This window comes from Sciurus vulgaris (genome assembly GCF_902686455.1).
Source record: "Sciurus vulgaris genome assembly, chromosome: 1".
Classification (NCBI taxonomy): Eukaryota; Metazoa; Chordata; class Mammalia; order Rodentia; family Sciuridae; genus Sciurus; species Sciurus vulgaris.
In genome coordinates, this window is record NC_136461.1 from 137,953,441 (window position 1) to 137,970,543 (window position 17,103).

General features: G+C 40.7%; 1 protein-coding gene across 7 annotated transcripts in view; it reads left to right on the forward strand.

Moving 5' to 3' along the window:
- The window catches only part of CHD7 (chromodomain helicase DNA binding protein 7), a 182,338-nt gene that overhangs the window by 51,591 nt on the left and 113,644 nt on the right, over positions 1–17,103 (forward strand). For all 7 annotated transcript variants that reach the window (XM_079144292.1, XM_079144288.1, XM_079144290.1 and 4 more), the window contains exon 2: positions 7,198–9,028. In XM_079144292.1, the coding sequence (XP_079000418.1) occupies positions 7,364–9,028 (1,665 nt within the window). In that variant the 5' untranslated portion in view covers positions 7,198–7,363. The remainder of the gene's footprint in view (positions 1–7,197; positions 9,029–17,103) is intronic.

A 17,103-nucleotide genomic window follows, 5' to 3' on the forward strand; every position in this document is an offset into this window, starting at 1 on the left:
TTTTGTAAACCATGAGATTAAAATTTGTGTCTGAGGGCTATGGTAATTCTTTGGATTAAGTTATTATTTGTTTCTTTTTTGGTCAGAAATGCCAAAACTACCTTTCTTTCTTTACATGTTATGCCTTGTATTACTTGCTATGTAATTCTTTGGGAGAAGTGTCCATTGTTGTTGATTATTCATTCCTGAGTGATAAGTCCACTGGTGGAGGAGCTCTGAGTCGGATTTCTTAAACTTCCATGTCTACAAGCATCACCCTGGACCCCTGTTAAGTAAGAAATAGCAGATCCTGGGGCAGGTGGTCTGAGGTCTACAACTCTCAGAGTTCCCAGGGATGCCAGTGGTGCTGTCCCATCACCCCACCACAAATGGCAAGGCTCTGGTCTCCTGGGAGAGAGGCAGGGAGACAATCAAGTGCAGCATTGTGCTAGGCTCCTTTTGGCTTTTGCCCCTAGTAGAGTGATGATAATACCAGGAGATGAGGTCAGGAGAGAAGATAGGAGGCATCCCCAGACCCGTGGTAACAGAGACCTGAGATGAAAAAGGCCAGGCCGCACAGTGAGGGGTTAAGGAGACTAGAGACTGACTGCAGTGTGAAGGCACGGAAGGCCCCAGAAAGCAAAGGGACAGGTGGTGAACTTGCAAGGTTGGCTGCAACCCATGGGGGTATTTCCGAGTGTTTCAGGAGACAAACAGAAAGGAGTTTGGGAAGTTTGAAAGTGTCTGTTAGGACCTGATGACAGAGTGCAGCCATGCTGGAATCATTTGGTCTGGATCCTGAAAGGTATGGGGAATTCTTTAAGGATTTTAATCAGGGCACGGCCTGATGCAGTCTGTGTTTTAGAGGTTCATTTAGTCAGTACCACGAGCGTTGAGCCTGGACTTGGGAGAACCAGTTGGACTTCCTTTTTTGTTCTTCCCTAAAAACTGTGAAGACCTGACTCCACCACAGGTAGTATGATAGGGGAGGGAAAGGCAGACTTGTGAGATGTGTAGGAAAAAGAATCAGCAGGTTGGGCAACAGGTTGAAAATGCAGAATGTCTGAAGGGCATTCTGTGGAATAGCAAGCTGCAGTAAGGATGGGGCCACGTCTGTTCTGCTCAGTGTTGGACACCCAGTGTGTTTAATGCTTTACCCAAAGTAGGCACTCGTTAAAAACTTTGTAAGTGATCGATGACAGGAGGGATCTAGGACTATTTCCCATTGTTTGGCTAAGTCGGAAGGGTGAATGGAGAACTGTGAGCTGCCATGTGGAATGCTGACACAAAGCATAGCTCTTGGTATGACAGCAATTCAGAGCATATTTTTCCCTTATAGAAATAATCTTTATTCAGTCCCCAGCACTATTTCCACCACCAATGCCACCACGACAAAAATAATGCTCCTTTTCAATAAAAATTACGAAGATCAGAGGTTACCTAGTGAATTAAAGGAAAGCCACCAATGCAATCCTAATTACTTTTTATGGTTTTTAATAGAATTATTATTTTTGTGGTGCTGGGGGTTGAACCCCCAGGGCCTCATGCTTGCTAAGCAAACACTTTGTTACCAAACTAAATCCCAGCTCCAGTTTTATTTTATTTTTAATATGGTACTTGGACTAACATAAACCTTCTAGAAGGACATCCTTCTACATCTTTTGTATAGTTGAGAATTATTCCTATAATAGTGAAAATTATTAAGAAATAGAAATATATGTTGGGGGAGGCAGAGAAAGAGGAGTTTTTATCAGCTGAAAGTGTACTTGACTTAAAATATGACCCATGGAAAAAACAGCATACATTTCATCACAGGCGATGGATATGGATGTTTAAAAGAATACTGATTTGAACAGGAGGAAATATTTTTCATGAAAGAGGATTGCTACTATTTAATATGGTCTTTGTCTAAAAATATGACTTCTAAGAAGTATAGTAGTGTTTTTCACAGAATTTTCTGCAATGATGGAAATGTTCCATATAAGTGCTGACAAGTAGGTGCCAACCACGTGTGACTGTTGAGCACTTGAAATGTGGCTTGTGAGACTAAGAAACTGAATTTTAAACTTTATTTAGTTTAAATTAACTTGAATGGTAACACGTGGCTAGTAGCTGCTGGCAGAGACAGCATGATTATAGTGTATGGGCAGTGCCCAAGCATATTTCTGAGGAGGAAAATGTGGTCTTGGTTAGAGGGTACAGGAAAGGCATTGTGTAGTCCAGGAGGCTGATCTGGAACTGACTTGTGAGGAACTGATGGTCTCATCTTAGTAGTTTGTGAGAAACTTCCTGATTCTTTAACTGTGTGCTTGTCAGCTGGACAGTTGTTTTCTTCAACAACCAGCATTGTCCCTACTGGTGGACTTGACTTTTTCCTAAATGTCTTTTGGAGGCTGGATGGAGGTGAGGGAGGTTGCTGTCCATGGACTTCTTGATCCACCTGGAAGAGCTTTCAGTTGGAATGGAAGCTCAGCACTATGTGAGCCCTTTATCCTCTATGTCCACTGATTCAGCATGTAGGTCCTTTCCCTCTCTTAATATGATTTGTCACCTTGATGATACAGAAGCATGCTCATGGGTTGTGGTGAGGGTGGTGATGTGTTGTTTTTTCTAGCAGCTAGACACTCCCTTGAAAATTCTGGTACATGCTGCACCCTCATCCCCCCAGAATCATTGTTCTTCTTATATTCTGTACTTCAGGCTCTGGAGGTAGAGGGGAGAGCTGTAAAGAGAACAATTAAAAATCAAGCAATATAGTAGCATTCAGCATTTAATAGACAGACATCCTGGGGCCAGGATCGTGGCTCAGTGGTAGAATGCTTGCCTTGTGTGTGAGGCACTGGTTTTGATCCTTAGCACCACATAAAATGAATAAAATAAAATAAAGGCGTCATCTATCTACAACTAAAAAAAATTTTTTTTAAATAAATAGATATCCTATGACATCACACTTGCCGAATGTATTGGATATTTTTGAAAAAGCTTCCTTGGGTTGACTTTTTGCTTACACAGTTAGATGAAAAGTAGTTGAGCTGTAGGAAATATTTGGAGGTGAAAGGTGTTTTGTTTTCACCTGTTTCCTTGCTGGGTTTCTAGTACACACCTGTGATGTGAAAAATTCTGTTTCACTGTGGTACTAAATTAAAACTCAGCTGTACAAATGCCTTTGGACTGTGAGAATAGCAGAGTAGTGAGGGATTATTTACATTTTGTTTAGGTCTGAAATTCACCATATCAAATATATATTTATATTTACATATCAAATATATAATCAATTTAATAATAAATAGAATTTAACTTATACTCTAAAAAACATTTATATAGAAATGTTTTTTATAACACTTCATTTGGTGTCTTGCGTGTTCAGCTATGCCTGTTTTTAATTCTGCTTATTCCCACTAATACTTATCAAAAGCCCCAACTTGGTTCAGATACGTGTTGTTATCATGTAGTGGAGTTAAACCTTTTTTTTTTTTTTTTTTTTAAAGGAAGCTATTCTGTTTGGTGATGGCAACAAGTTGTTTTAGCTTATCTCCGAATAAAGGAGATCCAGTGTAGGCCTTGGCTATTTTATCTTACTAATAAGCTTCTATTTCATCCATTTACTGCTTTTGTTCTGGGGAATTGTAGGCCACTAGGGTATTTTGTACAAGATGCTTGGTCTTCTCGGTCTGTAAAAGTGCTTTTTGGTCTGTTACACAGAGAGGGGTTTGGATTAGAGGGTCTCCAAGTGCTTGCCCATCTCTAAAGTGCTCGGAATTGGTCTCTCCATGCACCTTAGCAGCATCAGCGATACCCTTGGCCTAGTTGCTTTGCTGTGCCCCTTGTGACCTATTCTATAGTGTGTGTGTTACGCTTCATATGTGGAGTTAAGTGAAAAACTGTTAAAATTTTTTTCTACTCCTTTTATGGGGGCAACTTTGAAAATTAAAATTACAGATAATGGCTCTCATTTTTGGTCAGTTGAACAGTGCCAATTTAGATACAGAAAACAAACATTGAATTTAGAGAAGGGATGAGCTTTCAAAAAGGAGTTTTGTTTTGTTTTTTTAACTTTGAGAAATGCTCTTATTATTTTAAAAAGTGATTTTAAAGGTGAAATACTATTTTTTTTTTTTAAATAAAACTTTACCTGTTGAATTTCTGTGCAGTAAACACTTCAGGATCAACATTTTGGCTTAAACATGTTTTAGTCACCTCCATAATAAACGTAAATTTTTAAAATTTGTTCTAATTAGTTATACATGACAGTAGAATACATTTATGCATTTTGATAAATCATGCATAAATGGAGTATAATTTCTCTTTCTGATTGTACATGTTGTAGGATCACATCAGTCATGCAGACATATATGTACATCAGGTAATAAAAAGGGAGTTTTAAATATCTTACAGAAACACAGAATTATATATTGCAGCTGTGAGTTGAGGAAGTGGGCATTCTAATGAAATCAAATTTAAAAAGGAACAAAATAATTTAATTAGATTAGCTCAAATCAGAAATATGAACTGCAGCTACCAGATGGATTCCTGGTTTAGCTGCCAGCTGGGTCTGGAGGTCAGAAAAGAGGCAGAAGGACATTGGTGGAGTCCCAAGTGTGAGTGGTTCCTGACGGTACATCCTAAAACCACAGGTTTGAACTTCTGTGCTAGGGCTCACCTGAGTGTGGTTGCAGTTGTGGTGGGCAGCACCTTATTTGATACCCTGTGATGCTGACCTTTTTCACGTCTTCACAGAGATGGACTGTAGTGAGGAGTAAAACTAAGTGAGATATAGTAACTCTCAGGCTCTGTCTTGATCCTCCCCAAGCCTGTAGGCAACTTTTCCACTTTCCACTGAGCCTTAAGCTGATAAAAAGTAATCACCAACTCTGCTGTGGCTTCTCTAAGCTGATTTTGCCTCTGCTACCTGCTCAGTGGGCCTGCAGGAGCTAGGCACCAGAGAGCCAGCCCATCTTCTACTTCTGTTCCCCTACTCCCAGCAGGCTGAGTGCTCCGTCCAGTCACTGGCATTTCCTCCTGTGACATTTGGTGGACTCCCTCATTTACCCTATAAAACAAGGCTTTCCAGGACATAAAAATAGATGTGACTTTCCCTAAGCTAACACAAAAGGTTGTTTTGATGTGTGGTTTAGTCTCTGTGGCTGCTTTAAACTATTATCAAGTCTATTCCAGTGTTTGCATAAAAGTTAGAATGAGCCTTAGAATAAATGAAGACCAACTACTCAAGCTTTTTAGGAGTAAATTCAGCTTGTAAACATGTGTTGCATTTGGCATTGGCTGTTTCTACTTCTCTTGATTTTTGGAACTTAAGTAGTTGTGCGGGAAATCGGCATGTTTCCAGCAACACTGCTTTCATGCACACCCAGTTCTTGCCCATTTGACCTCTGTATTTGGAGAAAGTAGATCAGAAAATTCATGGCAGTTAGCGGTGGAGTGAGACGACCTTTGACTTTAGTTGACAGCTGTCACCTGAAAACTACGGACCTGGAGACCCTCTCAGGTGTTCTGTCTGTAGTCCTGACAGTGAGCAGAAATGTTGTTTACATTGTCTGTAAGCAGAATTCTCCCCTTGTTAGGAATATGTTAGAATAAGATAGGTAGAAGTAGAATTTTTATCTGTCTCACTGGTAAGTCTGCAGTGAAGTTGGTCAGGCTGGTGTTTGTTCCCATACTCCTGTGGAAGCCTGTCAGTAGAGTTTACGACTGAGCCTGTTTATAGCATCACTTTGGAAATTCTTCAACAACATAATGTTTCCCCTCCAAGTGGACCAATGTCACACAATGCTTAATGTTGTTTTATTTTCTTTGCGGTGCTGGGGATCAAACCCAGGGCCTTGTGCTTGCAAGGCAAGCACTCTACCAACTGAGCTATCTCCCCAGCCCCTGCTTAATGTTCTTAAAAGAGAAAATAATGAGTTAGATTCCCAAGATGTCTAAGATTTCAGGCATTTTTCTTATATGAATTAGTTCTTTCTTAGGTTTAGTTCTGTTAATACCCAACAAAACACTTTCCTGTTTTGATTATTGAAGCATTCTATAAATTGGTTATTTTAATCTGACAGTAAATCTATATTAAGAGTTCAGATAAAATACAGAGCATTACGTAGGTATTGTGCACGGCGTGCTGGAAGCACATAGGACGCTGACAGATGTGCCTGCACATTTTCCCCCATGCCTGCCTTGTCCCCAAAGGGCTTAAGGGAGCGGTGAGGTTCACGTGGGTATTTGGAACCTTGTTCTGTTAAAATAATTTTCAGTTTTGACTAGTTTTGGGGGAAGGTCTCAGTTTCTACTAACGAGAACAGTCATCCTCTACAAAGTGTCCTTCTAGTTAAGAGTTTCCTTGCATGGTCACATGGGGTCCTGGTTGATCCCCAGAGCCCAGCGTGCCTGTGGGTGAATAATGAGCCTGGTGATTGGATCCTTCTGCTGTCAGCCCAGACTGGTAACGTGGTGGGCCCTGATCCACGAGTGAAATTGGTCCTTTTGGAGAATGAAAGCTTTTCTTGTAGTTTCTTTCTGAATCTTGTGTATTCCTGCCTTTAAATATAATGAAATTATGAATTTATTAATACTGTTCTCAAGCTTGCTTTTCAGTCTTGTTATGGGCACTTTCTTGTTCATTGCCTCTGCTGCTGTTATATAGTTTTATGTGGGCTGTAAATATCTAATTCATACGAAATGACTGATTTTGGTATTTATATAATCCTCTAGTCAATTTAACTAAGTTGGGCTTTTCACAGCCCTTGGTGCTGCTGCCGCTCATCTGATTACACCGCTCAGGGGAATAAGGTTAAGGGCGGGCTGTTGGTAACCAGAGCATTTCCAGGGCTTTAGTTCAGCAGATGGGCTCCTTGGCTATATTCATACATCTGCTTGCCTGCTGTGGCAGCTGCTGCTGCTTCATGTTGTGTTCTTTTGTTCTGTTCCATCCAAGAATGGAACGCTAGGAAGTGTAGTGAATGGATTAATTTAAGGTTAAGGTTAGTGTTTTGCTTGCTTTCTAAGTAACCGATCATAATAATGCTTCTGGTAGAAGCTAATGAATTTCTCTTAAAGTGAACTAGATTTATAAAATACAGCTCAGTGAGGGGGCTAGATTAGTATTGTCGATGGAAACCAAATTCAAATGTGTAAAATACTGGCAGTTTTTATTATTTGTTCCTAATTCTTTGTTTTCTTCCTTCCTCCTCCCCATCTCCCACTCCCTTCTAGGACCTATATCCAGACTTTGCCTGACACTGCAGGGTCCAAGAGAATTAAAGAAATATGGAATGACATGAAGAAGATTAGTTAAGGATTATAGGCTTTGAGGACAAACACCTCAGTGAAGTGAAGCACAGACAAGCTCCTAAGCTGTAGTTTGGAGTGTTGGAAGAAGATGGCGGATCCAGGAATGATGAGTCTTTTTGGCGAGGATGGGAATATCTTCAGTGAAGGCCTTGAAGGCCTTGGAGAATGTGGTTACCCTGAAAATCCAGTAAATCCCATGGGTCAGCAAATGCCGATAGACCAAGGCTTTGCCTCTTTACAGCCATCCCTTCATCATCCCTCCAGTAATCAAAATCAAACAAAGTTGACCCATTTCGATCACTATAATCAGTATGAACAACAGAAGATGCATCTGATGGATCAGCCTAACAGAATGATGAGCAATGCCCCTGGGAACGGACTGGCATCTCCGCACTCTCAGTATCACACCCCTCCCGTTCCCCAGGTGCCCCATGGTGGCAGTGGTGGGGGTCAAATGGGAGTCTACCCTGGCATGCAGAATGAAAGGCACGGGCAATCTTTTGTGGACAGTGGCTCCATGTGGGGCCCCCGGGCTGTTCAGGTACCAGATCAGATACGAGCCCCGTACCAGCAGCAGCAGCCACAGCCACAGCCACCGCAGCCAGCTCCATCGGGGCCACCAGCGCAGGGCCACCCTCAGCACATGCAACAGATGGGCAGCTATATGGCACGTGGGGATTTTTCCATGCAGCAGCATGGTCAGCCACAGCAGAGGATGAGCCAGTTTTCCCAAGGTCAAGAGGGCCTCAATCAGGGAAATCCTTTCATTGCCACCTCAGGACCTGGCCATTTGTCCCATGTGCCCCAGCAGAGTCCCAGCATGGCACCTTCCTTGCGTCACTCGGTGCAGCAGTTCCATCACCACCCCCCTACTGCTCTCCATGGAGAATCCGTTGCCCACAGTCCCAGATTCTCCCCGAATCCTCCTCAACAAGGGGCTGTTAGACCACAAACCCTTAACTTTAGTTCTCGGAGCCAGACAGTCCCCTCTCCTACTATAAACAACTCAGGGCAGTATTCTCGATATCCTTACAGTAACCTAAATCAGGGATTAGTTAACAATACAGGGATGAATCAAAATTTAGGCCTTACAAATAATACTCCAATGAATCAGTCCGTACCAAGATACCCCAATGCTGTAGGATTCCCATCAAACAGTGGTCAAGGACTAATGCACCAGCAGCCCATCCACCCCAGTGGCTCACTTAACCAAATGAACACACAAACTATGCATCCTTCACAGCCTCAGGGAACTTATGCCTCTCCACCTCCCATGTCACCCATGAAAGCAATGAGTAACCCAGCAGGCACTCCTCCTCCGCAAGTCAGGCCCGGAAGTGCTGGGATACCAATGGAAGTTGGCAGTTATCCAAATATGCCCCACCCTCAACCGTCTCACCAGCCCCCTGGTGCCATGGGAATTGGACAGAGGAATATGGGCCCCAGAAACATGCAGCAGTCTCGTCCGTTTATGGGCATGTCCTCGGCACCGAGGGAGTTGACCGGGCACATGAGACCAAATGGTTGTCCTGGTGTTGGCCTTGCAGATCCACAAGCAATCCAGGAACGACTGATACCTGGCCAACAACATCCTGGTCAGCAGCCGTCTTTTCAGCAGTTGCCAACCTGTCCTCCGCTGCAGCCCCACCCGGGCTTGCACCACCAGTCTTCACCCCCACACCCTCATCACCAGCCTTGGGCACAGCTCCACCCATCACCCCAGAACACCCCGCAGAAAGTGCCTGTGCATCAGGTAAGGGGACAAAGAGGCCGTGTACACTGCAATGTAAAATTCAACATGGTTAACTTGTCGAATAGAATTTCCTTCATGAAAAGTTTTTTTCAATGTGATCTCCTTATTTTTTATCTTGTAAGCTACCTCAGGATCTTTTTTTCCCGTTACCCTATTTACTCACTCACTTTTTTGACTTATGCATCTATTCATCTATTCAAAAATTCTTGAAACACCCCCATCTCAGAAATGGTGCCAGGTGCTCAGGATGCAGATGTGTAGGTAACAGACTGAGTCCCTGCCTGTAAGGAGTTGGGTCCATGCTAGGAGGGTATTGAACAGTGCACTTAAGACAACCATGATATGAGTGTTTGTTTTCCTTCTTTCTCTACTCTTTCTTGTTTTCTCTTCCTTTCTGTTTAAAAACACACTGAAACTTGGTTTCCAGCAAAGTAGTCTCCCTCATCTCTCCTTTTATATAATATTTTTCTTGGGAAGCTGCAAAATATGTACTTCTATAATATTTATTTTACCAACTGTTGAATGTTAGTATGAATTTAAATGTCAAAATGTGGGAAACCACAGTAAACAATAATCCACAAAATTTGGTCTCAAAGAGATTTGTGTACTCACCACTGAAGTAGGAGTCTTCTTTTTTTTTTGTCAACTGAGAGTTTGTTATCCTTCAGAATTTATGAGAGAACAGATTTAAGTTTTAAGCTCTAATATTAACAAAGACATCTTTGCATTATAATTTTTGGTGTTTGAGGCTTTGGTTTTTGAAAAACAGTATCTATGTGTATAGGTTATTTTGAGTGCTATTCAAAAAACATATTGATCATCTAGAGTTGCAACGACTTTTTTTTTTTTTTTTTTTTTTGGTGCAGTAGTTGATTTTAGAGCTGTAAAGGAATAGTGCTTGTTCTTCCTGATCTTAAAATTATTTGGGGGAAACAAGACCCTATATGTGAAAATATGAAATAGTAAAAGACCATGTGTGTTTATGTCACAAGTGTCCAGAGAGGAAATACCTGTGGGTAAGGGTGCTTAGAATTTGGCTAGGATTTACTCTGAGAAAGTGGTCCTGGGAAGACATTTCAGGTGGTTTCCTAAACCAGGCGAATGGCAAGGCGAGCTTACTGAATAGACATGGGGGAAAAAACCCAGGCTTTAGGTCGAAAAGTCAGGGCCAAACTGTTGAGTTTTTGTATTGTTTTAAGGAATTTGGACTTAAGTGGGGAGTCAGTGACAGTGATGAGATACAGGACAGATGGGGAAGGAACAGATGAAGTGTGAACCACTTGTCCAGGCTTGCAAGGACAGTTTGGATCAGATAGTGGGAAAAGAAGGGGTTGAAGCAATGTGGAAGTAAAAGGGTTTATTCACAAAGCCATTCAGGCATCTAGGTGGAATTCAGTCCAGGGACTCTGAAGCTTGGGCCTGTTTGGGACTGCAGGAGTTGGAGGTCTGGGAAGCACCTGGGACCTCAGGATGTGGAGGTCTTCGGGGGAAGTGAACTGCTGTGTGGGGCATCCTAAGCGAGTCCCAGGAGAGGTGTGAACTCAGCAGAAGGTGCCAGGCCCATAGGCCCATGGCTGATAGCCGACCAAGCGGACAGACTAGCATTCCCCTGCAGAACAGGATTCTGGGACCTGTTCTCCCTGTTGTGCTGGTAGAAGAGATGGGAAGGGGTGGGGCCAGGAGTGCAGAACAAGACCCTGGTGAGGGGGTGTCTAGGGCAGGAATGAGTGTGACTTAGTGTCCGGTAATATTCTTTTCTAATTTCCTGGAAAGTGTCTTAAAAGGGATCTTTTTAGATTATTGGTTTCTCAGAGACTTTGTTCCAGCAGCTGGAGGATGAGCCCAGTTCACGGGAGACGCCCTGTGATTGATTGTAGTTGAATTCCTGGATGGGCCTTGTTGCTTTCCTTCACATTTCCTTTTAATATACCTTCATATACGTGTCAGAGTACGTTAGTGACTGTGGCAATTGGGTGCCTGAGTGCCAGAGGCTCTGTGCCCTGTGCCAGAATAGAGGTTGGACGACACTAAGTGCGACGGTTCCTTCTGTGTCTTTATTGACAAATTTTAGAGCTTTTCAAGGAATGTATACAAGGACATTTGAGGTAGTTTTCTTATAAATGCGGTTACATATTTGCTTTCCTATTTGTGCTAAACTTTGTATCCTCTTAAGATTTCGAAGCACTCAATTTTGAAAACTACACTAGTCTTGGGAAGAGCATAAAGTGAAAAATGTATTTGAACCTCTACTTCACCATAGTAGCTTGGTGATCTTGGGCAAGTGATTTAATCTCTCTGAACCTCAGATTTTCATCAGTAAAACAGGAAAAATAGTGCCCATCCCAAAGCACTTTGATGTCAAGTGGGGTAATAGATACCAAGTGCCTTATAATAATGTCCATGATACCCTGTGTATGGTGATTCTCCAGGTTTCAGTTTTCCATCTCCTAAAACTCGGACCTTGTTTTATAATTGTCATTACATACATAGAACAATGTAAAATTAATTTTATTTTTAGAAACAATTAAATATTATGAAATGCAGCCTTAGTTATAGAATAACTAAAAGTATGATTTGTGCAAGAATCCTCCTCCCTTTTAGTCCATGTTACAAGGTGTGAGGAGGATAATGATAAGGGTAATTCATAGAGCTATCGCATGATTCTAAAAATCTCTCTCTCCCTCTAATTGACTCTCTTACCAGATGTAACTAATTGTGCTTTGCTTTAAAACCACTGAATTTCTTTTGCATTTTGTATATGATAAAGTAGTGACTCAAAATTATGCTGAGTAGTAAAGAAGGTAGTAGCTTAGTTTGAAATAAGCATGCAGTTTAGTTGAATTATCAAGTTCATATAGACTTTTTGACTCTTCTTGAATTTTTCATTTTTTAAGAACAAGTTATGCTCTTTGTTTTATGTGTTCTGAATTAATATTTTCTAAATGATATAACTTCTGAGTTTCTTTAGAGATAAACTCAACTTTATATTGAGAAATTAAAGGAAAATATTAAAAAAGTTTCACTGAATCAAAATATGCAAAATTGAACACTTTGGTCTACGGACTTTACCTTTAATGAAAGATTATTTAGTAAGATTTACAGAGAAAAGGAAAAGCCTAATTTATGTTTCTTTTACCTGATTAGAACAGTGATTCTCAAACCTTTTTATCTCAGACCTCCACATTCTTAAAAATTATAGGGAATTCCAAAGAACTTGTGTTTATGTGGGTTATATGTAGGATGTCTACTATCTAAGTAATTTAAACTGAGGAAAGTTCAAAATATTGGTTCCTTAATCATTTAAAAATAGGCAAGGGTCTGCGGGTAGAGTGCATTCTTAGCACATGTGAGGCCCTGGGTTGGATCGCCTTGATTTGATTATCTCTAAAGGTTCATAGACCTTTCTGGATAGAGGCATAGTGAGATTAATAGTAACATTGTTTAAGTACCTGGTAGGGACCCACAGCTGATATTTTATCACCTAAGTAGTGTTCACTAGTGTTCACAATTGTTGAAAGGTTTAAAAAAAAATGTCACTTACTTCTATGTCAAATGTAGCCATAGTCATTTGACTTTATTTCCTTTGTTTCTGGGAACATTTATCAAATGTTGAGGCTCTCTGTATGCCCCTCACTACGGGGAGAGAAGAATCTTGCTGTGGGGATGGGTGGTGCAGGCAAGGATATGCTGTGAAAAGTGCACCACTGAGACCAGCACTTGGCGGCAGCCCAGTCTTAGAGGCCGCAGTTTGAGGGGGCTTTGGAGGGGGCAGTTGATGTCCTGGCTGAGATGTGGAGAATCCTAGTTGAGAGATGGATGAGTAAGGGGGGAGGGAAAGAGTTTAAACCTTATTAGGAAGCAGTGAGTGCAAAGATGAGATCCCTGTGGGCCTGCTGTGTCCCTCGTACACTGGAATGTGGCACTGAGGTGTGGGAGAGAGAAAGCCGTACAGGCATGGCCAGTGTCTCTAGGGTGCTCTGGGAAGTTTTCAGCATGGAAATAGCACTCTGGGGTGTTGTGTATCACTTGGGAGTGTGCAGACAAAGGAGAAGGGGTTGTAACAGGAGTGGAGCTTTTATCCATGCACTGTGGACATGGACGAGAACAACATAGAAGAAAAACAAGAAGGGCTTTTAGTTCATTTGAATAACTTATCAAAGAAAAATGAATGAGTGGGTGAATTATCCTTCAGGTTATAGGCAAGTTCATGAGTTTCTGATTAAGTTGAACTTCACAGTCTGCACAGGTGTCGCTGTTTGTGGCTTACTCTCTCAGTGTTTTTGTGGAAGTTTTAGGATTTGTAACATTATATTCTTAGAATAAGCATATTTTGAATATATTTGTGCCCCTTAGTTTGGTCCTGAAATGCAGTTGTCATAAAGTAGAACAGAAGTAGGAAAAAAGTTTGAAGGACCACAAAATTGAGGTAATGAGTAATCATTTTCCTGTGTCATTTTCCCCTGTGAGATTAAAAAAAAGACTCAGAAGAATAGTGGTACAATTTTTTCAATTCTCTCTATGACATCTTATGAACATTTCTTAAAAAAAACCTGTCTGGGAAAATCTTTTCCTGCTAAATCTCAAGTGGAGTCAGTGCTTTACTGAAATTACTAGTGAATGGAGAATTTCAGACATGGGCAGAGTAATTGGCGACTCTAAAGTAAATCTGTGCAAAAAAGGGTGGCCATGCTTCTCAAGCATCTTCAGCGCAAGTTGTGATTAGAAATAGGAAAAAAAAAAAAAGCCTTTTCAGTGGAGAGACATACCTCCTGACACTACCTTTGATATTATTTACACTTTCACACTCTTAAAGGTATCTGAGGACACTGGACATAGTGGTGCAGGTCTGTAATCCCAGTAACTCAGGAGCCAAGGGCAGCCTGGGTAACTTAGCACGAATCTGTCTCAAAAGAATAAAAACATAAAAAGGGCTGGGTATGCCTCTGGGTGGCAATTCCTAGTACCACAAAAAAAAAAAAAAAAAAAAAAAAAAAAAAAAAAAAAAAAAGAGGAAGATGGAAAATAAAATATCTCTAAAGAAAATCAACCATCTTGTTACTTGTATGGCATTTCAAGGGCTTTTCCAAGTGGGCTCACCTTCAGAAGATGGGCACTCAACTCGACCTCATTGAAGCAGGGGGCCCCTCTGGTGCATTTCCCATGTCCTGGTGGCCTGGGGTTCTCTATTCACAACCTTTGGTAAAGCAAGTCATTGACCTTTACTGCTGTTCACTTGGTCCACTGGTTGCTCACAGCAGTATTGTTTTTCATGAAGGCTCCAAAGTTGTCTTCTGACTATCTGAATATGTATATATGATAGCCTAAAGAATAACCTCTTGCATTTCCCCTCAGCATAGCTGGTTTATCCCAGAGATCAGAATTTCAGTGAGTTAAAGTAGGACATGCCAAATGTAGACTTAAAGCAGGGAAATATTTCTAGTCCATCAGTCCTTTCACTCCATGGGTCTGAAAGCATGAACAAGCTTTGTGGTGGCCTTGCCTCTTAGATGACTTTTTAATTTAATTTTTTGGTTAATTTAATTGCACCCAGGTGTACTTTATCACTGAACTACATCTCCAGATCTTTTTCTTTTTGGAACAGGTTCTTGCCATCTTGCTGAGGCTGGCCTTGAACTTGCAATTCTCCTGTCTCAGTCTCTTGAGTCACTGGGATTATAGGTGTGTGCCACCATGCTGGGCCTAGATGGCTTTTATTTTGTAAAGGAGTATTTTATTTTTCTGAGGTTATGAAAAGTGTTGTAGGTAATGAGAATTTAGTTTTATAGTTTTCTTTTGAAGCTGTGTATTGGGCCTCTGGCTAGGTATCTCAAGGAACCAGTTGATTTTCTTAAATTTTAAGAAGTCACATTTATGTACTGCATTTCTGTTTTGTATTTTGATTGCCCTCATTCGACTACATTAAAGAAATATTTATTTAGTGCTTGATATAAGCACTGTATTAAGAACAGAGATTGGCAGTATGGTAGAAGATGGCATATATATGTGGAAGGGAGACAAAGACCTCCACTAATAGGGTAAATTGAGAATTTTGTTATTTATGACATTTTAATCATCATTTCTTTGAGTATTTATTATGTTCCAGATCAGTGCTGTCCATTTGATAGTATAATGAGAGCTGCAACAAGTATTTAAGCCACATTTTACTTAGGATATTCTATGGGACTGGGGTTGTAGCTCAGTGGTAGACCTTTTGCCTAGCATATGTGAGGCACTGGATTTAATGTTCAGCACTGCATATAAATAAATAAAACAAAGGTCCATTGACAATTTAAAAATATTTAAAAAAAGATTCTAGTAGCCACTTAAACCTGGTAAAACTAATTTTAGTAATTATTTAATTAATCCAGTATATTGAAGATGTCATTCCAACATATAATAAGTGTAACAAATGAGATATTTCACTTTAAGTATTTGAAATCAGTGATGTGTTTTATGTTTTACACAGTGGGAGGTGAATATTATTTCAGGTGCTCAGTAGCCACCTGTGACTGACAACTACCACATTGAACAGCACAGTGCCAGAGGGTGCCATACCAGTTGCTTCAAAGGATTTTAAAAAATTAGTATAAATTTATGAAAAATAAATACATTTTAAGTGGTTCAGTCTTACTTATGGCACTCATCTTCCAAGATCTGTATTACCCACCACTGGTAAGCATTGAAGTAGAAACATTGGTTATCATCAGTAAGTTCAGTGTTATATGTGTGTGAAAGAGCGATCAGTCTCATTTTATGAAAAGATAGATGATTGAAGTGAGATTTTGTTTGTTTGGATTCCCACGAAAACAGTTTAAATGGTGTCTACTGTGTAGGGAGAAGTAACATTCTGAAGATTTTAGTTCCGAGTTTTGTTGGATACTTTCAGCAATTAAAATTATCCTTCCAACCTACAACAACCACCCTGGCAACTCAGAATTTCTCTTTGTTTCTAATAGTATTGCTTGTTTCTTCATGAAATTGGTCCACAAAGGTAAGGGAGAAAGCCTTCGTTTTTACTGTTTTGCATCTTCCAGATTTTCTTCAACTTTTTTCTACTCTGATTTATTTATTTATTTATGTATGTATGTATGTATTTATTTATTTATTTTCTTCTTACATTTTATCAATCATTTGGAAAGGTGGTCTCTGCAGAATGACAGTTGACTGGGCAGGTACTGGGAAGTGGGTTAGGATCAGTTCGGGGGGAGCATTGCTAGAACTAACCTGGACAGTTTTCCTTGGTCTCCATTCTCTGTGGTTACAGCTGTAAATCTGTAGATAAGCTTTAATTCACCACAGATAGGTCGCCCTCCTTTTCCCTGTTGCTGAATGCAGCTCTTATCTGCAAAGGAAGTCGGTAGCAAACTTGTGCTTTGCCTTGCAAAACTTCGGTAGGTGATAATGCATTGTTGTCACACCAAGGATGAGATTTTCTTCATTTTTCTTCACTTAGTGTAGAAAATATAGGAGAACCTTCTAGGACTATGGCATGCCACTTTGGGGTAGTGGTGGTGGACAATCGAAGGAAGTTCATAAAATGCTAAGCAATTGGTACCATCTCAAAAAGTCAGCATAGATTACACTCATCATCCTGCTTGCTTTTGTGGTGGGCAGTTTCTAGGACAGTGAGGGTGATGGCCAGGTAAGGTGTTTCTTTCCCTCTTGTTTCAGTGTTTGAATTAGCCATCACCCAGTTATTTGAAGGAAGCATGCCTCTTTGATGCTTCTTAATGAAGAACATACTATTTCTGATCTGTTTTGAAATGAGTTTGACCTGTTCTTCTTCGTTGATTTCAGGGTTTAATTCTAAATAGTTCTGCACTTTAGACTTCAGGAGAATCCCAAGACTTTAGTCCTAACTATGTAAAAGCAAAAGCAGTTACTTTAAGAAGTAAGCAAGAGTAGCTGATCCCAAGAGCTTTTCTGTTTGGACTGAGGGCTGAAGAGTTGTAGGTTATCTAGGAGATATAGGTGGGAATGTTGGGAAACTTTGCTGAGGATTTCTGAGTGGCAGGTGTTCTAAATGGACTTGGGTTGTGCCCTGCCTGCCTTCTCCTTGGCTGACTGCTATGGGT